The 20,931-nt window shown below is 55.0% G+C and overlaps 3 protein-coding genes across 23 annotated transcripts; 2 read left to right on the top strand and 1 right to left on the bottom strand.

Annotated features, from left to right (window-relative positions):
• Window positions 1-1,171: 1,171 nt before the first annotated feature.
• SBSN (suprabasin) lies at window positions 1,172-18,436 on the bottom strand. Of its 21 annotated transcripts, none has more exons than XM_060084940.1 (8): window positions 14,735-18,436; window positions 11,539-11,595; window positions 10,774-10,930; window positions 6,884-7,032; window positions 3,900-5,426; window positions 2,401-2,466; window positions 2,248-2,292; window positions 1,172-1,352 (listed from the first exon to the last, which is right to left on the bottom strand). In XM_060084940.1, exons 5-8 carry the CDS (start codon window positions 4,779-4,781, stop codon window positions 1,329-1,331), a joined length of 1,017 nt encoding a protein of 338 aa, XP_059940923.1. In that variant the 5' UTR covers window positions 4,782-5,426; window positions 6,884-7,032; window positions 10,774-10,930; window positions 11,539-11,595; window positions 14,735-18,436; the 3' UTR covers window positions 1,172-1,328. The 21 variants fall into 21 exon arrangements, with proteins under 21 accessions (XP_059940923.1, XP_059940919.1, XP_059940915.1 ...); XM_060084936.1 differs by lacking the exons at window positions 10,774-10,930; window positions 11,539-11,595 and adding an exon at window positions 9,226-9,306 and having other exon boundaries at window positions 14,735-14,873; window positions 15,263-18,436; XM_060084932.1 differs by lacking the exons at window positions 10,774-10,930; window positions 11,539-11,595 and adding an exon at window positions 9,226-9,306 and having other exon boundaries at window positions 14,735-14,873; window positions 15,940-18,436.
• GAPDHS (glyceraldehyde-3-phosphate dehydrogenase, spermatogenic) lies at window positions 6,401-18,161 on the top strand. Its single transcript, XM_060083136.1, is given in 13 exon segments — window positions 6,401-6,475; window positions 10,728-10,819; window positions 11,563-11,659; window positions 11,837-11,940; window positions 12,835-12,837; window positions 15,284-15,374; window positions 15,455-15,573; window positions 15,973-16,054; window positions 16,351-16,410; window positions 16,412-16,500; window positions 16,664-16,826; window positions 17,887-17,981; window positions 18,048-18,161. Coding segments are annotated over 13 exon segments (1,146 nt in total). The 3' UTR covers window positions 18,124-18,161.
• A 39-nt stretch (window positions 18,437-18,475) lies between the features above and the next one.
• TMEM147 (transmembrane protein 147) lies at window positions 18,476-20,310 on the top strand. Its single transcript, XM_060084987.1, has 7 exons — window positions 18,476-18,672; window positions 18,753-18,822; window positions 19,314-19,373; window positions 19,459-19,595; window positions 19,733-19,817; window positions 19,908-20,029; window positions 20,112-20,310. Exons 1-7 carry the CDS (start codon window positions 18,596-18,598, stop codon window positions 20,233-20,235), a joined length of 675 nt encoding a protein of 224 aa, XP_059940970.1. The 5' UTR covers window positions 18,476-18,595; the 3' UTR covers window positions 20,236-20,310.
• Window positions 20,311-20,931: the final 621 nt, after the last annotated feature.

Below are 20,931 nucleotides of genomic sequence, written 5' to 3'. Positions count from 1 at the left end.
GGAATTTTGGAGCTGGAAGCCATGTTTGCAGTCCTCTCCTGCAGACACCCACCCCCCTTTATATGGGAGGAAATGGTGGCCCCTGGAGGGGAAGGATGTGGCCTACAGGCGCACGGTTCTGACTGGAATGTAGGTCTCCCCGCGCTCAGGCCCGTGCTTGGCAAGTGTTTTAGAGACGTTATAGGCGACTGTGCAAGGTCAGGTTCTGGCAATAGACAGGCCTGCTGCTTTCTCCTGGGTTGCCCCCGGCAAGTGCCCTGGCCCCTCTGAGCCTTAGTTTCCTCATCCATACAATGGGGATCATAAGGGAACTTCTGCCTTTGGGTTGTGGGAGGCTTAAATGGTTACAGAGTGTGAACAGCCCTTCACACAGTGCCTGGAAGCTACGAAGTGCTCAGTATGTAGTAGTTGCTATCATTACTGGTCCAGGCTTTGAGCGGGGCGTTCTTGTGTCACTATTCCTGTCCTTGTAAGGAGGCCTCCCGTCATCAGTGGCTTCCCCCCTGAGCCTTTGGCCCTTGTCCCCGAGAGAGGATCTCCCACATGTACGTCCTTCCGCTCTCCTATTCACTGAGTCTCCTCCTTACTGATGCTAAACAGGAGACCTCTTGGTTTTCAGAATATCCTCGGTAGCTCTTAGGCTGTTTCTCCCTCTCCTTATTGTGTGTTCTTAGTCATGTTTCTTAACTTGTGTGAGCCTCCATGTGATTTTCCATAACATGGGCAATAGCAGTGCCTCTTACCTAACTGGGTGGTTGGGAGGATTCAGTGAGGTCATGCAGGTAAAGCGCAGGGAGCTGCGCATGCCTTGATTGCGCAATACGCACAAGTTACTATTGGTATTCCTTTGGTGCCACACTCCTGAATGAGGATGCTGCCCCCTTGGGCTTCACCAAGGTTCCTGCCACTTTTTCCCTGGTGCTTCTGCCCCCACTACTGGCCTGGAGGGGCTTTCCCTGCTCGAATTCCCTCCCAGTGCTGAGCGTGAATTTTGCACTAGTGAAGCATGGCTTGTCCCTGTAATGGCCCTCTTCCATCGGATCAGCCTGAAATGTCCAGCTCGACCCATCCTGTGCATCGGACCCCCCAGCTTCTCCGGTGAAGAAGCAAGAGGAGAAAAGACAAGCCTCCCCTCCACGGATCCCTCCTGAGGGAGCACAGTGGACCGTGATGAGAGTACAGTGTGTTGTATTTATCCACAAATCTCAGTACAGCCCCCTAAGGGACTCCAGAAATCTATCCTCCTTCTTGCCCCTGGCTCCTTCAGGTCATTTCAGCTGATATGATAACAGGAATGTCAGTCTGTTCAACAAGGCCAGTTCATCAGTTTAGAGAATGATGTTGGTGACGCTCTGGAAGAGAGAAGGAGAGAGGGGATGGATGCAGGGCACACAGTCACAAGACCTCTACCCTCATGCACCCTAGAGAGATGGGAGGGAGACTGACTACTCTAGCTCCGGAATTGCTTACGTTCTGGGGCATAACATAAGGAAGGCGGCACCTAGATTCAGGAAGAATAGGGAGACGGTCCTCCCAGGCAGAGGTGCCAGGGGCCTCTGTAGGGACAGCAAAGCCTTGTGTGTTTTGCCTGAGAGGATCCCCTGCCACCTCCACAGCCTGGGAATAAACAAGGGTGTGCCTTTGGGTTCCTGGCACAGTCTTAGGGCTGTTACACACCCTCACCCTTTTGCCCCAGGCTCAGGCATCTGAATGTACTAAATGCAAAGAGAAGAGCTAGGACTTTCCTTTGGGCCCAGAGGGAGGACCCGCATCCCACAAGAAACTTTCTCCTGGGCTGGCTGGGCAGGTAGGTTGCTGTCAACCAGGGAGAGGACAGAGGTACAGGTTCCCACCACCCAGCATGTTGCCACAAGGCAGCAGGGACAGGGCAGCGGAGGGATGCACAGGACAGGAAGGGAGTCTGACGGGAGATGCCGAGGAGAGGGGACAGGCACTCAGAGTGGGGGGGGGGGGTTTCAGCAGCCCCTCCCTTCCTGGCTCCCAGATGTACACAGGCCCCTGGAGGACTTTTCTGCCTCAGTGGGAACGGAAAGCGCCCAAAAGATGAAAGCAGGATGCGAAGGGCAAAGAGCAGTGAGGAAAGGAAAACCAGAGCTGGAAAATGGGTTGGATGGTGTCTGCAGAGGCTGAGTGTCTGTCCACAGTGCAGTTGTCAGTGAACAGGCAATGGGAAGAGGATGTAAGAGCATCTCCCAAGTAGGAAGTAGAAACCACGTGGGCACTCACCTTCCACAGAACTGAAAGGTCAATGAAGGGCTTGGTGACTGAAGCCTGAAATTCAAGGACAAGAGGGTTAGTCCCCAGCATCTGTCCCACCAACCCTCCTAGGAGAGCCTCCACGCCACTGCCCCCCACCCACCCTGTGCTCGCGAGACTTACTGCAGACTTTAAGGTTGTGGCTGCAGCCCCTCCTTGCTGGTCAGTGACTTTGCCTTGAGGACTGCTCTGTGGATGAAGCCCAGGCTGTCGTTACAACCCCCCAGACCCTAAGGGTCTCCCAAGTTCCTTTTCCCCAGTGGCCAGCTTCCCCTAGGGTGACCGGGGCTGAAGCAGAAGGCATAGGCTAACCCCCTGCCCCTCACTATCCAGAAAGGAAACCCACGTTGCTGTGGGAATTCTGTGAGAGATGGGAGAATCCAGGAAGAATGTCTGCCCCTACTGGTTAGTCTTCCCTCAATTCCCTTTTCTTTCAGTGAATGAGATGGTCTCAGTCACTGAGAAGGGGCCCGACTGGAAAGGGAACCCAGAGAAGCCACGCAAATACCAGGACCATAGTTTAACCTCAGCCCTGACTTCAAAGCTACCCCTTCTACACACACGCTGACCTGATCCCTAACTCGGGTTGATCCCTGTCCTTAATCCTCTCCCCACTCAGCAGTGTCTCCCCTGCTACACTGCTGCTGCCGCCAGCCTCAAATCCCCAAACAAACAGCCCTCTCTTGGTCTCTGTTTGGTGAATCCTGGCATCTGATTCAGAGCCCTCTCCTTCACCCTGCACACTTGCTACATAGCTTCTTCCTCCCCACCCCACGCATCTCTGGCTCCGTGGCTGGTAGCCCATGTAGCTATGGGCTTTGAGGCCTGGGCCAGTCCTCCAGATGGTGTCCCAAAGGGTCCTTGTGGAGAGTGGGGAGTGGGGACCTGGGGCAGGCAGGAGTCAGCCTTCTCCTGCTCCTCCTTGGAGCCTGTTATGCTGGGCGTGCTGCTGCTTGCCTCTCCTGGGCTCCGGTATCTATTCCCCCTATGTAAGTGGGGATCAGACATCCTCCAGAAGGCCTCCTCTGATGGGGCGGTGTGGAGGAAGAGAAGGAACCCCGACTTGTGATTCGCCAGAGCTGTGTGCTAGCCACATGACCTTGGCAAATCCCTTAAACCTCGCTGAGCTTCCGTTTCCTTACCTGAGAATCAGGGAGTCAGCATCCTCACCCTGACTACCTCAGAGGCTTGTTATGAAAATTAAACAGAATAGGGCTTTTCTCCCAAAACTATTCCTCAAGCTCAAGCTGATGCTCTGGATTTTCTCAACACTCATTCTCTTCGCACTGTAATAGACCTTGGCCTCAGTAACTGCTTCCTGTTCCCCAGGAGAGGCTTCGTGTTCCTGCCTTTAGGTCTCCTTAACTAGGAGGCAGCTCCCTGAAGGTGGGGCTGGGTCCCATTCACATTCTCTGATACAGGGCTTTGCAGATAAGACGGCTTAATCCTTCTGACCAGCTGACCACCAGCTCCTTTGTAAGGGAGAAGGAGGACACGGTTACAGAGCTGCCCAAGCTTCTTTCACCAAATGATAGGGACCTGGGCGCCCCAAATGTCCCAAGGGTTTAACCTCTCCCTCCCCCAGCACCCTTCTCCCCATTTCCCCACCCCTGTTCACCTACATTCAGCAGCTTGTTGGCTTCCTTGCCGGCTTGGTTGGTCCCATCATGAGCAGCCTGCTGCAACCTGTCCTCCTCCTTCCCGGCCTGGACAGCAGCGTGCTGGACACCTTGGTCAAGTTTCTCCACTTCCTTTCCAGCCTGACCAGCAGCGTGGCTGACCCCGTGGCCAAATTTCTCTGCCTCCTTTCCGGCCTGGTTGACCCCATCGTGGACCCCTTGGACTATTTTTCCTCCCTCTTTCCCAGCCTGCCCTGCAGCGTGGTGGACCCCCTGACCAAACCTTCCCACCTCCTTTCCGGCCTGATTAACTCCATGAGTCGCCCCTTGGACTATTTTTCCTCCCTCTTTCCCAGCCTGCCCTGCAGCATGGTGGACCCCCTGACCAAACTTTTCTACCTCCTTTCCGGCCTGATTAACTCCATGGTGGACCCCCTGACCAAACTTTTCTACCTCCTTTCCAGCCTGATTAACTCCATGGTGGACCCCCTCAATCACTTTGTTTGCCTCCTTCCCAACCTGTCCAGTAGCACTGCTGACCCCATGGACAAACTTCTCTGCTCCCTTTCCTGCTTGTCCGACGACATCAATTCCACGGGTTACCTTGTCCAAGCCGTGGTTGAGCCCCTGGACGACCTTGTCCAGCTCCTTACCGGCCTGGCTCCCCACACTGTTGCGTCCATTAAAATCTGTCTCCCCTCCAGCTTGGGGGATTCCATTATTGATGCCATCCAGGGCCTTGCCCACCTCTCTCTCTGTATTGCCCAGCCCTTGGCTGATCCCTTCAGTGACCTTCTTAATGGGGTCAGCACTGGCCACCCATCCAGGCAAGGGCCCCAACAGCAGCAAGAGGAAGCAGGAGCTGAGCAAACCGGCGGGACTCATGTTGTTGGGGAAGTGGGGAGGATGCAGAGAGGGGCCAGGGAGGCAAGGCTACTATTTATCCTCCGCTTCCTTTCCTCTGCTCCACCCCTCATGACTCAATTACCCTGTGAGGCACTGACTTGATCCCCAGTCAGCGAGGTAATTCCCAGGGAGATTTGGGGTTGAACAATGAAGAGGAGGAGGAAGAGTGGGTGAGTCATGAATGGGGAAGACTCACATGGCATCTCTGCTCCTTGCCCAGCTCAGGCCCTCCACCCCAGAGCCCAGATGTCTGCCCTTCCAATCACTTCCCCTTTTTATTCCTCACCCACTATCCAGGCCTCCTTTCTCCCAACCGCACCTTCAGGCACCCTCCATCCCTGGGACCCAGGCCTGGTTCTTCAGCATCTTCACTCCTCTCGGGGGACCTAAGGATCCAGTTTCCCCAGCAGCAAGATTCTGGAAAGATGGGAGGCACAGTCAGGGGGTGGGGAGCAACCCCGGGGAGTTGAGGGAATCATCAGACCTTGTTCTTATTGTTGTTGTTCTTCTTGACCCCCAACGCCCACACTTTTTATGCTCCAGCCACACAGGTCTTCTCCCTGGTCCTCAAACACATCAAACTCATTCCTGTCTCATGGCCTTTGCACTTGCTGTTCTCTCTGCCTGGAATGCAGAAGTCAGATCTTCACAAGGTGAAGACCACCACAGGGTGGTTTCCTCCTCACTCTCTTCTTGGCTCAAATGTCACCTTCCCAAAAAAACCCTTCCCTGGCCATCCCACAGCTATACTCTGTAATATCATCCTTTAGTTTTTATAGCTCCTACCACAATCTGAAATTATCTTATTTTATTGTCTGTCTCACCTATCAGATAGTAAACTTCCAGAGGGCCTTTGTCTGTATTGATCATTGTCACGTCACCAGCTTCAAGAACATTGCCTGGGGTTCAGTAAATGTTTGAACAAATGGATGGATTAGAAGATGCCAGGGGAAGAGAGTCCAGGCCTGAGCCTGAGTCTCAGAGGGTGCTGGAGGGAAGGTTGCCTGTATCGTCAGAGCAGCATAAGGTCACTTGTTGAGGGTTGCAGATTTTGGAGCCAGGATCACATTCGTGTCCTGCCTCCCAACCCTTGGGCAAGGGCAGGGGGCTGACTGCCATGAGCAGGGGCAGGACGCAGCGTCTCCTGAAAAGCCAGTTGAGGCAGTCATGGGGAGGGGCTGGAGACCCAGGGCAGCAGAAGACTGTCAGCCAGAACCTGGGCTGAGGGCCAGGAGCTCACCCCTCCTGCCCTCCTCCCCCTGGGGCCTCCTAAGTCCCAACCTGAAGCCTCAAGTGTTGACATACTGGCAAGGGTTGGAGAGGGAAACAGCTGAGAGTGTGGCCTAGGTGTGGAGAGGGACATCAGAGGGAAGGGCAGGGGGTGGTTGGTAGGTCTGTCGTTGGTAGGTCTGTAGAGCTAGTTCAGAGGGAGCCTGAGACCAGAAGGATAGGGGCCAGTGGGTGGGTACAGTTGGGTGCAGGGGTAAAAGATATTTGGGTTTGGGTGCCAAGAGGAGAGCCTGGGAGAGGGGGTGGAGGTGGGATTGCTGGTGGGAAGCCCAGGCACAAAGGAATGTGTAGGGTGTGAGCAAGTGGGGATGGCGGAGTTTTATGTGTGGGTGCCCAGGTGTGACGAGAAGCTGCACATATTTTCAGGCTTTGCTCAAACAAGGGTGACAAGGCCCACTCCCCTTGGAGGACCCAGGGTTCCATCCCAGATCCTGGACACTTGGCTCCACCCAGAACCAGGCCTCCCAGACCCAGAGACCCAGAAGCTTCTGCCATCTCTAGGTTCTGCCTACAGAGGGTGACTAATTGTGCCACCTCTCCAAGCTTGAGCTCACCAAATCTGTTTCCCAGTTTCGTGGTCCAGGGACAAAGTCAAATCTCTGGGCAACCTTAGGTGTGACTTTCCTGACCTTGTCCAGCACCTGAATGAGGGAGTTTCCCATGCCAGGAGATTGCTGGGTAGGGAAGGGTGAGCTTCAGAATTCTAATCCGCCCTGAGATTGAGAGGTAGGATTTCTCCTTCGAAATGTACTCCATTTCTCTTTTCCACCTCTCTCTCGGCCCCACCCTACCATCTTCTGTCAGCCTCCGTCCCTCTCCTCAGTGCTTCATTCCCATTTGCCACTATTTGATTCAGGACTTTGGCATCTATCTCCGTACATGAGATTAGCCTGGAGTTGTCCTTTCTCTGCTGGTTTTAGAAAGGTGGCCGTGCTGTTTCCTAGAGTGAAGAGAGGAGGTTTCAGTAGCTGAGCTACCACAGCGCCCACAAAGCGCTCCCACAAAGCATGCAATATGTGATGTGTGCATACACAGTGTGTTTGCCGCTCCACAGGGCCTCAGAGCATGTGCCCTACCTACAGCCTCTCAGCACAGGAGCTGCTACTTGGCTTCTCAGCTCTGCTTAGGCTCTGCAGCAGGTCCTGTAGAATGGCAAATATTTGTTCCCCATGCTTCAGCAAATCTTGCCCATAAAATCATCAGGATCTGAATCAGCCTTTGGGAAGATACATCTTAACTCCTTGGCTCTTCTCTTGTTATTGGCCTACTCAGATGTGCCATTTCTTTTTGTACCAGCTTTGATCCCTCATATTTTCTAAGAAAATTTTAATTGCATCTAGCTTTTCATATCTATTCTTGTAAAGCCATACCAAATTGGTCCCTTTTCAGTCCTGGTTTTATTTGTGTACGCTTTTCCCCCATCTTGATTATACATGTTAAATTTGTCCCCCTTTGCTCTGTTTTTTGGTCTTGGTTCATTGAAATCTCCCCAGCTGTACACTCAGTTCATTTTCAGTTCCACCTTTCCCGGGCCATCCAAGCAGGAGGGCTTCACCCTTACTCTGTGCCATGGCAGGTGCTTAGCAAACTCAGTTCCCACGGAGGTCTGGGGAAAGAAGAGGTTATGCCATTCTGCCCCTTCTTGCTTCCACACCTCTCTCTGGGATGACGACTCCTTCCTCGCCTAAACCCCACAGCCCCTGAATCTTGGTCACAGCTGTGTGCCAACTGGCCCTGCAGGTGAAGGTGTCTGCCTGTGTGTCACAGATAGGCAAGCAAGCCCCCACCTCCCATGCTTTGGAGGACGGGAGCCATCTGTCTATTTGTTCTTCCGCTAATGTTTACTGAAAGCCTGCTTTGTGTCAGGCACAGTTCTAGGAACTGGAGGACCAGTGGTGAACAAAACAGAAAAGAGTGGGCCCAACAGGGAGACAATGAACAAGTAAGTCAGTAACTAGATCATGGAAAACTACATGAAAAACCATAAGGAAAAGAACAGAGTGCTGGGAGAGGATAGGGCTCGGGGGCTGCTCTAAGATTGGAGACCGGAAGAAGCCTCAGGAGATGACGTTTATTCATTCATTCTGGTACTATTTACTGAGGGAGGACCTTTCAAGTGCCAAACGTTCCTCCAGTCAACAGGTATAAAACTGAGGAAGGCATGGGCTTCCCTGGTGGTGCAGTGGTTAAGAATCTGCCTGCCAATGCAGGGTACATAGGTTCGAGCCCTGGTCCAGGAAGATCCCACGTGCCGCGGAGCAACTAAGCCCTGTGCACCACAACTACTGAAGCCCGTGTGCTTAGAGCCTGTGCTCTGCAACAAGAGAAGCCACCAGAATGAGTAGCCCCCGCTCAATGCAACTAGAGAAAGCCCATGCGCAGCGACAAAGACCCAATGCAGCCAAAAATAAATAAATTTAATTAATTAATTAAAAAACAAAAACTGATTTTCTAAAAAAAAAAAGTGAGGAAGGCAGACAAGCACTCTCTAGTGGGCAGAGACAATTGGCAAGCTAACAAATGAATAAACAGGATCATTTTTAGAGAGACATATGCTGCGTGGAAAATAAAGAGTGTAACCCTAGAGCAGTTTTGCACATTGGAATATTTAACCCAGGATGGGAAGTCAGACAAGGTTTCCCGGACGATGGGCAGACGGAGGGAGTGGGGGTGATGGCAGATAGTGACTGAGAAAGGAGAGAACTTTAGATGGGGAGCTAGGAGGGCCTCTCTTAAAGGGCGGCACCTGAGGGAAACCAAGAGGCAGCCAGGGTAAGACCTGGGTAGGACTTCCAGGCACAAAGAAATAGCTAGGGTAACTATCCAGAAGAGGGTCCAGAACGGCATGGAGCCAGTGTGCCCAAGGAGAAGAAAGAAGAAAGAAGACAGCAGAGAAAGGGCTTTGAAGTCCAGTGTAAAATGTTGGGTTCCATTCTAGACGCCAGGGGTGGGCTTGGAATGGTGGTACACGGCCACACACGACTGGGAGGGGGCCTTCGTGCCCACACTGGACTGTGACGTCATGGCAAGAAGCTCCAGCTCCTCCAGCCCCCGAGCCCTTGTCTCACAGTAACATCGTAATTGTAATTACGTTGTAATTGGTAGAGAGTGTGCCCGATCCAGTTTCACCTACCGGGTGATGCTTCATCACTGAAGCTCCTCTGAGCTCTTCCTTCCCAGCGCAGCAGCGCTCCTCCAGCCCAGGTACCCCACCCTGGAGCAAAGGGAGAAGGGAAGGCTGGGGGAAGTTGTGAGAGAAGGACCACCTGGGTTTTCTTTTGAAAGGTCACTGAGTAGGCTCAGATCCCCACTCTTCACCCATATGGACAAATCTCCCCTTTCCATGAGAGCAGAAACAGAACCCCCAGGAATACAAACATTCTTAAGGTCACCAATAACCACCAATAAACACTGGCTAATACCTTTATGAACTTGTAGTGCTACTGGAAACACGCACAGCCCAGCCTCACGCCACAAGGTCTGTGGCAGCCTGGAGAGACCAGGGAGAGAGACAGGTCGGCTCACCCCCAGCTCCTAAGCCCACCCCCTCCAAGGTGCCTTTGATTCTGGTGCCAAGCGCAACTCCTACCTTCATCCTCCAGGCTCTCTCCAATCCCTTCCCTCTCCCTTTTCCTCACGAATACACTTCCTGTCAGACTTTCTCCCCTCTTAAAATCAGCACCTACTGGGCCTTGAGATCTCACTGAGTCCTTACAGTAGCCCCCAGGTGGAGGGTCAGATGTGACATCAAGAAACAGGCCAGAGTTTCATTGACTTGCTCGAGACAACTCAGCTGGCAGGTGGCTGAGCCAGAGCTGACATCTAGGCCTGACCCCCAGCTGGAAACCCTCTACCAGCTAGGCCCCCGACGGCTGTCTCCACCACGTTTCTCCTCCCTGCCTGAAGCCCTCATCTGTAGCTCAGGCAGCACAGCTTCAAGCACAGGTGTTCTCAGAGCAGCATGGGTGTAGATCTCTGTGTCTGGAGAGGCAGAAGCTGATATGGGTTCCCATTTGTTTCATATATTACAATAGACCTGTGTTTCCTAAACTTCTCTGAGGGCAAGAATCACCTTGTTGGAAACAGGATTCCTGGGCCTCAGTGCAAACCCAGAGTCAGATTTCCCTAGGAATCAGCCTCCCGGTGATTCTTACCAGAACAGTTTGGGGACCACTGGACTAGATCAATTATCAGGCAAGTTTGGGAAATGATCTTTGAAATATTAACGTATGTGGAATGTTTCCTAGACTCTATCATAAGCACTACATGTATCACTCATTTAATCCTCACAGTGACCCTCTGAGAGAAGTAATATTATCATCTCCATTTTACAGAGGAGGAAACTGAGGCACAGAGACTATCACCCCCAAGCAATTGTTAAAAATATATACCCACTGAGTTAGAATGTCCAGGGAAGAGGCCCTGGCATGGATATTTTAAAGCAAGCCCACCCCCTGCTCATTCTGTTGATCAGGTCGGTTTAGGAAACACTGGGCTATGTGGTTGGCCACTCAGGGCCAGGAGCCAGCAGCAGGTTCTGGGTGGCAAAGACGGCTCATTCTGTCGCAGTGATGGTGCGCCTCACTGCCCCTCCGCCACTCCCAACAGTGACCAGGAGCACCACCCCCTCTGGAGCCCCAGCCAATCAAAGAGCAAGTCCCACCACCTCCGCCTCCTGCACCTGAGAGGGTTTCTGTGCTTCGGGAGCCGACTGTTGGCATCAATGGGTGAGTCGCCCCGGCCCCTGAGCCATTCCTGAAGCTTTAGGGCCCGGCCTCTCCTCAGTTACTAACTGGAGCTTTGCTTCAGGTCTCAGCAACGCTTTCATTCTGCCCATCCTGGGAAAACACAGGGAGAAGGTAAACAGGGCTCCACCTTCAGAGAGCTCGCGTTCCCGCGGGAAGTACAGTAAGACTGAAGAGGGCAGCGTAAAGACGGGGAACTCAGGGAAGGCCTCTGGGAGGTGACACTGGAGTGAGGCCTGAGTGACAACTGTGCAGCAAGCACTGGCTGTGGGGCGCAGGTGGCAGCTCAGTGTAGTAAGGACGGGCAGGAGCTCAGCATGGCTGGTGTGGCACACGCAAGGGAGAAGAGGGAGGGCAGCGGAAAGCTGGCAGGGGCCTGGCGGACCGTGGTAAGGAGTCTGGACCTGGCTTTACTGTTAGAGAGAGGTGGAGGTTTTCAGGTCAAGAGATAGAATCTGACCTGAAGTTCTACAAGATCCACCCAGCTACAAGGTTGGGAATAGGGGTATAGGACAGACGGCCAGAGGAAGCGCAGAAAGTAGCGAACAGGCTGGTGAGGTCATCTGGGCAAGACAACACTGGCCCGCACAGGGACGGCTGCTTTCTTCCCCAGCCAGTCCCCTTGGGTGGGACTCTCTTCTGTCACCCCCTCCCCCCTCAGCCCCTCCCCTGCGTGCTGGCTGAGGATTCTGAGGACAAACCCCTCAGCTTTCGTTCCTGGACAGATTTGGACGCGTTGGTCGCCTGGTGCTGCGTGCCTGCATGGAGAAGGGTGTTAAGGTGGTAGCAGTGAACGATCCGTTCATCGACCCAGAATACATGGTGAGCAGCAGACAAAGGGCAGGATCGGGGAGAGCGGGACCAGGGTGGGGAAGGGGTGCCGGGGAGCTCTGTGGAAGGCGCTCAGCTGCCATGTGGAACCATCACTGAAGTGGGGACTCCCTGGCAATGCTGGCTCCCCGTCCAGCCCAAGACTAGGAGCCATTCTGTCTCCTGCAGGCGTACATGTTTAAGTATGACTCCACCCAAGGCCGATACAAGGGGAGCGTGGAATACAGGAATGGACGGCTGGTCATCGGTAACAATGAGATCAGCGTCTTCCAGTGATAAGGGCGGCTGTCTTATGCAAGCCTGCAACATACTAATGCAGGGGATGTAGAGGTGACTAGAAGGGGATTCCAGCCTCTCACATGGGGTTCATAACCCCCCCAAATTGTGTGTGCACATGCCTCTGGGTACTGGTTTGGAGAGGGGGCCCACTGTACTCAAAATACTTTTTTATTTAACGCACATGCGCGTGTTTTCTCTCAGGCATATCAGCTCAACCTGTCTAAAACTCAACTCTTGATTATCCTTCAACCCTCAGATCTATTCATCTCCCTGCCCAGGAAATGGCATCACCATCGAGCCAACTGCTTCCACTCAGTTCCTACATAGGAGCCACAGAGAGCTTTTCAAAACATCAACTGGACCTCGATGCTCCCCCACTTAAACCCTCCAGTGGCTTCCCATCACCCCACAAATAAAATCCCAGCTGCTGACAGGGCCTCCCACCAACTATATGCCCTGCTCCCCAGCCTTCCCTTGTCACCTCAGCGACACTGGCCACCAACCTCCTGGGACCCTGCGCCAGCACCTCTTCTTAAAACCCACTTCACCTAGCTCTCACTGATACAAATACTCCTCCTTCACTGAAAGATACGTTTAGAATCTGTAAGTCAAATGCAATAACACTGGATGTTTAATAAGCTTCACATACATTTTCAAAATACCAAAAAAATTAAAAATTTATAAAATGGGAAACAGTAAACCCACTTTATCTTTCTAATGTAAATTATCAGCCACTGCCGGCCCTGTGGCTGCCTCCAATTTCCAATTTTACACACACTTGCACACACACACTCGTGAGCTCTCTCCAGCCCCAGGCAAGATCTGCAGCCTTCCCAGCACTCCTCCCAGCAGGTCCACTCTCAGCCCTGATGTTTATTTGTGGTCAGGTGGTCAGCGGTGGGTGGAGGCGGGGACTGGAGAGTCAGTGAGAATGGGAGAAGCTGCTTGACCCAAATTTGAAATCATGACAGCAAAAACAATTCCGAATTCCAGCAGAGCAGTCGTTACTCAGACACACTGTGTCCTTCCCTTCCTCAGCCTGGCCACCATCGTTGCCACCACCTGGGGTATTTTCCCAGCGCTGCCCCATCCCCACACAGCCGGCCCCTCAGTGTGTGCCCCGCTCAGGTGCCACCTTCCCTGGTGACTGCAGCGCCTCTTCCCCCTTCCCCACTGCTCTCCATCGCACCACTGCGGATATCCTCCAGGCCTCAGCACGAGCTGCGTCGCTTGTGTGTGTACTTTGCCCCGCTCCACCCTTTCCAGTTGGGTGACCCTGGGCAAGGCAATGAACTTCCCCAAGCCTCGGTTTCCTCATGTATCGGATAGGGATGCTGAGCATACCCACCACAGCCATAGCAGGGAGCACAGCCAGAGGCGTGGGGGGAGCACCGGGAAGGGCTCACGCAGCCTCCTTGCAAGGAGGGCCCTGTCAGCCTGTGGCACCCCTGCTGCTCTGGCACCTGCAGGCACAGGCCCTGGCCCAGGGTAGACTCAGTACTTCCTTGAAGAATGAACAGAATCCTCAAAACAGGTCCCTGGGGCCTCCCTGGTGGCGCAAGTGGTTGAGAGTCCGCCTGCCGATGCAGGGGATACGGGTTCGTGCCCCGGTCTGGGAGGATCCCATATGCCGCGGAGCGGCTGGGCCCGTGAGCCATGGCTGCTGGGCCTGCGCGTCCGGAGCCTGCGCGTCCGGAGCCTGTGCTCCGCGGCAGGGGAGGCCACAACGGTGAGAGGCCCGCATACCGCAAAAAAAAAAAAAAAACAAAAAACAAAACAGGCCCCTGGGCAGGAGGGCAGGGCCCATGACAACCTAGGGGAAGGGGCTGGGGTCTCCAGGGGCACCGAGTCTCTGCCTCATGCCAGCTCAACAACTGCTACAAAGGAATCTGTTGAAGTGCCCTTCCCCCAACTTGGAAGGCAGGAAATGAGGGGGGCATCAGAGAAGAGCTACTTGGGTCCGATGATGAAGTGTGACCTGACATTTGACCAGGGAGCATGAAGAACCATGTGTGGTGGCCCAGGGAGAAGAGAGGAAGCTGCTCATTCATTCATCCCTAGGGCCAGCCTGCCTGTGCTCCCAGGGAGAAGAGAGGAAGCTGCTCATTCATTCATCCCTAGGGCCAGCCTGCCTGTGCTCCCAGGGAGAAGAGAGGAAGCTGCTCATTCATTCATCCCTAGGGCCAGCCTGCCTGTGCTCCCAGGGAGAAGAGAGGAAGCTGCTCATTCATTCATCTCTAGGGCCAGCCTGCCTGTGCTCCCAGGGAGAAGAGAGGAAGCTGCTCATTCATTCATCCCTAGGGCCAGCCTGCCTGTGCTCCCAGGCAGCTCTGCCGCTACTCTTTTCACCTCGGTCCTGGCTCTTCTGAAAAATGCCCGTAATAACAGTACTTACCTCAGGTCATCAGGGTTAAAGGAGTCCAATACAGGTAAAGCACTCAGCACACAGGCACATGGCAGGTGTTCAGTAAACAGGTGTAGAATGGCTAATTTAAAAACCCCACACACAAACATTGACTGCACCCCTCTGGAGGGAGCAGACCCAGCCTTGCTGCCATGGGGTGCTCTAGAAGATGAGACAGACACTAACAATCACAAAAGCAAATACTGCAGTTGTGATAAAAGCTGAGGGAAAAGATTAGTATAGAGTTTACCCACGTATTGTTTGTTTGCTAAAGCCAAGTAGAAAACAGCAATAGTAGATGTTTAATATATTTCAGACACAAGTGTTTGATATCGAGTGGAAAATGTATACTGATAAAACAAGAAGCAGAAAATCTCCTTTACCTTTCCAATATAAACCACTAGCCACTGCTAGCCCCAGGGCCGCCTCGAGGTTTCAGATCCCTGGGAGCTGCTCTCTGGATGTGCCGTGTGTTTTCAGGGACTTGCCTGGCCTCTGGGAGCAGGATCCCTGTTGCAGGAGCTGAGTAGTCAAGAGAAGAAGGCTAGGAGGGCTGTGATGAAGTTGCCAGGGCTGAAGCCAGAAGCAGTAGGGCAGGCCTCACCCTCCTGGGGTCTACATCCTGGTAGTAAGGGCCTGACCTGGCTGGGAGTAGTCTAGATGGTCCCCCAGGCGGGGCTTGAGGCCTGAGTTGGGGAGGTGGCGGCTTGTACCCAGGCATAGCAGGTACAGTCAAGAAAAGTGGCCCACTAGTGGGGTTAGCGATGAGAGGCAAGACCAGCAGGGTCGGACCCATCTGGGGCAGCCAGGGATGTGTGGGGTGAGGGGAACAGACGGCCAGGCAGGAAGGTGTCTGGTCAGCCTTTCAAATGGTGAAGGCCATGGACTATGAAGGCGAGAGACTGACTCACGGTGCTACTGCCCTTCCACAGCAAGCAGCCCAAAGAAATCCCCTGGAAGTCTGTCGGGAGCCCCTTTGTGGTGGAGGCCACAGGCGTGTACCTGTCCTTAGAGGAAACTACAGTAAGTCAGGGACAGGTGCCCGGGGCTGCCCAGGGGTGTCGCACTTGAAGCACCTCATGACACCTGTGTGCCTTCCCTAGGCCCACATTGAGGCAGGTGCCCTGCGTGTGGTCATCTGTGCGCCCTCTCCAGATGCACCCATGTTGGTCATGGGGGTGAACGAAAAGGACTATAACCCCAGCTCCATGAAAACTGTCAGGTAATGGGCAGCAACATTCTGAAGTGTGTGCCTGGAGGACAAGCCAGCCTGCGGTGGGGAGGAATCCGACTCACCCTCCCCACTCCCACTCCCACTCGGCCCCTGGTGTTCTTTGCACACCAATCCACTTCTCCTCCCCAAAGTCTTAACAGCCATCTTGTTAATGTTACCCTAAAACCATCTGTTAGAACTGCACAACTTTGGAGAACATGCTTGGGGAGCTTCCCCCAGCTGCACCTCTGGTGCCTCCTTCGGTCTGACAGCATCCCCGATGCTCCCTCATCCCCAGCCTGACTTTTCACAAAACCAAGCCTGGGTGCAAACCCTGAAAGGAGGTAAGGGTGGAGGGGTGGCTCTGCGACTCACCTCACAGCGCCTTGCACACGCGGGCCGTTTCAGCAACGCATCCTGCACCACCAACTGCCTGGCCCCCCTCGCCAAGGTCATCCATGAGCGATTTGGGATTGTGGAAGGGCTGATGGTGAGTTGGGGAGAGGGGCTGGGGCAGGAGGCACGGCTGGGAAACTGTACCTCTTCCTCCCATACTCCTCCCATACTTAGTGTTTGGAGTTAACAGGGAGAGACTGGTTTGGGGAGGAGAAGCCCACCAGTGGTGAAGTCTTTTAAACTCTGGACCCTGCCTGCATGTGCCCCTCCTGTGGCGGTGGTGGAGGCCCTGCCAGCCTCCACACCTGGGTCACCACCCTGAGCCTGGGAAAAAGAGGCTTGGGAGCTTGGGAGCAAGAAGGCCTCACCTCGGCCCTCTTCTTCCCCAAGACCACAGTCCACTCCTACACTGCCACCCAAAAGACAGTGGATGGGCCATCAAAGGCCTGGCAAAGACGGACGGGGTGCCCACCAGAACATCATCCCGGCCTCCACAGGGGCTGCCAAGGCCGTGGGCAAAGTCATCCAAGACCTCCAAGGGTATGAGGGCATGAACCTGCAACAAGGGTGGGGGGTGCAACCCAGGAGGACGGGACTAGCCCCCAATCCTTGAGGTGTCTACTGAGCGGAAAGCAGAGACAAGGGGGAAATGATGGAGAAGTCCCTGGGTTCTGACTCCTGCCCCTGATGTGGGATTCTCCAGGAAGCTGACTGGAATGGCGTTCCGAGTGCCAACCCCAGTCGTGTCTTTTGTGGACCTGACCTGCCGCCTGGCCCAGCCTACCCCGTACTCAGACATCAAGGAGGCCATAAAAGCAGCAGCTAAGGGACCCATGGCTGGCATCCTTGCCTACACTGAGGATGAGGTAGGGACTGAGCAGAAGGGACCCTGGGAAGAGCCCTCTGGGAAGGAAGCATGATTTTCCATTTGCCAAGGAGCTTTTTGCAGCGTATCAAGATAGGAACTGCAGGGCTGGGAAGGTCAGCTCTCCCCTACCTCAGAGTCTTTGCACTTGCTGCCCCTTTGGTCTGGAAAGCTTTTCCCTCAGGTAGCCACATAGTCTGTCCTCACCTTCTCCAAGTCGCTACTTCAACCTCTCATCTCAGAGAGATGTTCTTTTTGTGGCCCTTTTCCTTACCTGAAATGTCATTTCATAGTCACTGTTGGCCCTGCTAGCATGTACACTCCAAGACAGCAGAGACTTTGGGCCTCGTTTTTCACTTCCATAGCTCCAGCCATCTTCCCAGGGCCTGGCACACAGCAGGTGCTCGATATATGCTCAGTGAACAAGACAAGGGCTCCCATTTCTCAGCACTTGCTCGGGGCCGGCCACAGCCAGATGCCTTCCCTGTGAGGAATGGGTATCACGTCTCTTTGCTCCCAGTACTGCTAGCTCTGTCCGTCCACCTTGGTCCTGTCTCCCTGCTTGAGCTCCTGAAGGTCCACCCTCACACAGCTGCCAGGATCTCTTAAAGAAATCAGATCACATCACCCCCAGAGCTGAAAACCTTCCTGTGGCCTTCCACCATGCTAGGGCCAAATCCCCAGGGCCTTTGTGCTGCAGTTCCTTCCACCTGAGACCCTGCTGAGGGCTGGAGTTGACCAGATCCTCCTAATCATCCAGAGCCAGACTCACTGCCTCCCCTCAGGGAGGGCCTCTCGCTGACACACTCCACGTGCATTTTCCCCAGGAAGAGATGTCTGTTGGTGCAGCATCAGAGACTCTTTGCAGTCTGTATCCTTTGGCCAGTCGCCTACCTGAAAAGCCCCCATTTGTCTTCCTCATACCCTGTCCCCAGAAGCTGGACAGAGGGGCGCTCCATCAAATACTGTAGATGAATGGATGGACAGTGTGCCCACGAGCCTGAGCTCCTGGAGGTCCCTGCTCTGCGACCCACGCTTATCTTTGAAATTCTGATGGCCAGGTCGGGTCCACGGACTTTGTTGGCGATACCCATTCGTCTACCTTTGATGCTAAGGCTGGCATCGCGCTCATGGTAAGGGGGAAGAAAGGGGTCAGAGAACGTGAGGGGAGGCTGGGGGTGGTCGGGAGGGATCCCCTGAATCCCCTCCATCCCTCCCTCCCCAGGTACGACAACGAATATGGCTACAGTCACCGAGTGGTGGACCTCCTCCGTTACATGTTCAGCCGAGACAAGTGAAGCAGGCTGGCCCGCCTCAGTTTCCCAGTGCTCCCGGCCCGTACCCGTCTCTCCCGTCCCCGCCCTCGGCCCCCCGGGGGAAAGAGGACGTCCCGCGAGAGGGGCCTGCGCCGCTGGGCCAACGGTGAAATAAAAACCCAGAGTGCTCACAGCTGCGCCCCGTGTCTCTGCGCCGGTCACAGCGGGGTCGGGTCCGGGATCCAGGCCCACCCCGCACGCGCTCGCTAGGCTCGCGCCCTGACTCCGACAGCGGCTCCCGCGGGGCCGGGATCGCGCTAGCCCCGGCTCGGCCTCCCGCGTGTCGCCCGGGCACCGCGGCGGAGCCTGGTGACGTTAGCGCATCGCGCCGCGGACTCCGGCTCCCAGAAGGCCGCGCGCGCCGCGGCAGAGGCCGGTGGGCGCCAGGCCCAGGCTCGGGCGCCAGGCTGCCGAGGCAGAGAGGCGTGCTCCGGCGAGCCGGGCGGCCGGTGCCATGACGCTGTTCCACTTCGGGAACTGCTTCGCCCTGGCCTACTTCCCCTACTTTATCACCTACAAGTGCAGCGGCCTGTGAGTGCGGGGCGGCTGCGGGGTGGCCGCGGGGCAGGGGGGCGCGGGCCGGGCCGACCCCTCACCGCCCGCTCCCGCAGGTCTGAGTACAACGCCTTCTGGAAGTGCGTCCAGGCCGGGGTCACCTACCTCTTCGTGCAGCTGTGCAAGGTGAGGAAGCCAGCTGTGCCACGCGGGAGCTTCGCCCCACCCCACCCCGCCCCGCCCAGACCCCCCGGGAGGAGCCGGGCTTGGATGGGCTGGAACCCGAGGAGAGGTCCGCAAGCAACTTTTGTATAGCACTTTTAGTATCATCGAGAACATTCAATTGTATGACTAAGAGGGGTTTGGATACTGCTAAGAGCCTCTAACTAACCCCCAAGGTCCCACCGGCACTGCTACTAACTGCCCTGGTGGGTAACCAGCCCCGGCACCTTCAGGCCTGACCCCGATTCCTTGTGATCACCACAGAACCCAGACTTCCAAGCCCCTGCCCTCAATCTCCCCTGCTCCTGCCTTCTTGCCCCCATCTGGTGGTCCCTCTCCTCATGGGCCCCCAGAACCCCAGTGTACTGCCCTCCACATACCACACTAACTTCCCACCAAACCCACGTGGTTGGTCTCCCTCACCTTGAGGTGACCTCTCTGTTTTCTGGTCTCAGATGCTGTTCCTGGCCACTTTCTTTCCCACCTGGGAAGGCGGCATCTATGACTTCATTGGGGTGAGTGGGGCAAGGGAGGGGGAGGGAGTGCAGGAGTGGGGCCCCCTGGCACCTCTGCTTACTCAAGCCTCAACCTGACCCACAGGAGTTCATGAAGGCCAGCGTGGATGTGGCAGACCTGATAGGCCTAAACCTTGTCATGTCCCGGAATGCCGGCAAGGGGGAGTACAAGATCATGGTTGCTGCCCTGGGCTGGGCCACCGCCGAGCTCATTATGTCCCGGTGTGTGCAGCAGCCTGGAGCCCAGATTCCTGAGAAAGGACACCTGGGTTCCAGGGGGGTGCCGGAGGGTGGGGGCTCAGATTCTGGGTGCTGAGGGTGTCTGGGTACTGGAGAATCCCTCCCTTTGCCTTCTTCAGCTGCATCCCTCTCTGGGTTGGAGCTCGGGGCATTGAGTTTGACTGGAAATACATCCAGATGAGCATTGACTCCAACATCAGTCTGGTACGCAGTCCTGCTTTCCCACACACGCGCCTTTTTGCCGGTGACTCTATTCCTCCTGAGGCCTGGCCCTGACTTCCCGCTTGCCTCCAGGTCCATTACATCGTCGCATCTGCCCAGGTGTGGATGATAACACGCTACGACCTGTACCACACTTTCCGGCCAGCAGTCCTCCTACTGATGTTCCTTAGCGTCTACAAGGCCTTCGTCATGGAGTGAGCTGGGTGGGGCTCGAGGATGGGCCCAAATGGGTTGGATTATCTCTTCTCCCTTCTTCATTGCCATGTTTCCCCACAGGACCTTCGTCCACCTATGTTCCCTGGGCAGCTGGACAGCACTTCTGGCCCGAGCGGTGGTGACGGGGCTGCTGGCCCTCAGCACCCTGGCCCTGTATGTTGCTGTTGTCAACGTGCACTCCTAGGCTTGGTGGCCCAGACTTTCACGTACCTTTTCCCTGTCTCCAGGTTTCCGTGAAGTAAACCGTATTTGGAAAGTTGTTTCTGCCTCTATCTCTCTGTCTGGAACTATCTACCAACAGTGTGCTCTCCTGGGTCCCAGAGGCCCTTGTTTTGGAGCCAGGTAGACAAGCTGGGAGACTAGCCAGCACTCATCTGTCCTGTGTTCCTGGACCAGTTCCTTTGCTTCCTGTTTTCCGCAAGTTGACTGAGGGCTTGAAGCAGACAGTCTTTAAGCAGTGGCAGAGACCAGGGCCCTCAGGGAACAGGTGATAGAGGGGAGCTAGAATCCAAGAGATGGTTCTTGGGGGCTTCTCCTCACAGCCTTAACCTGGCGCTCTCCCACATGGCCCTTCCCTGGCTGGTCACCTCCTAGGTTCCCAGCCCCCAAACCAAACCCCATCCTTTTTTTTTTTTTTTTTTTTTTGCCACACCACGCAGCTTGTGGGATTTTAGTTCCCTGACCAGGGATCGAACCCGGGCCCTCGGCAATGGGAGTGTGGAGTCCTAACCACTGGACCGCTGCCAGGAAATTCCCCCCATCCACCTTTTATGTGGCAGCCAAGGGGATCTCTCTGAAACCTCAGTCTTACTAGCTCACCCTTCCCCGCTTACAACCATCTGGGGCTCCTCCTTGCACAGGAACAGTCCAGTGACTTGAC

Source organism: Mesoplodon densirostris, chromosome 19, assembly GCF_025265405.1.
Source record: "Mesoplodon densirostris isolate mMesDen1 chromosome 19, mMesDen1 primary haplotype, whole genome shotgun sequence".
Taxonomy (NCBI): Eukaryota; Metazoa; Chordata; class Mammalia; order Artiodactyla; family Ziphiidae; genus Mesoplodon; species Mesoplodon densirostris.
Note: the sequence above shows the minus strand (reverse complement) of the source record. Positions and strands in the feature narration are given on the sequence as shown.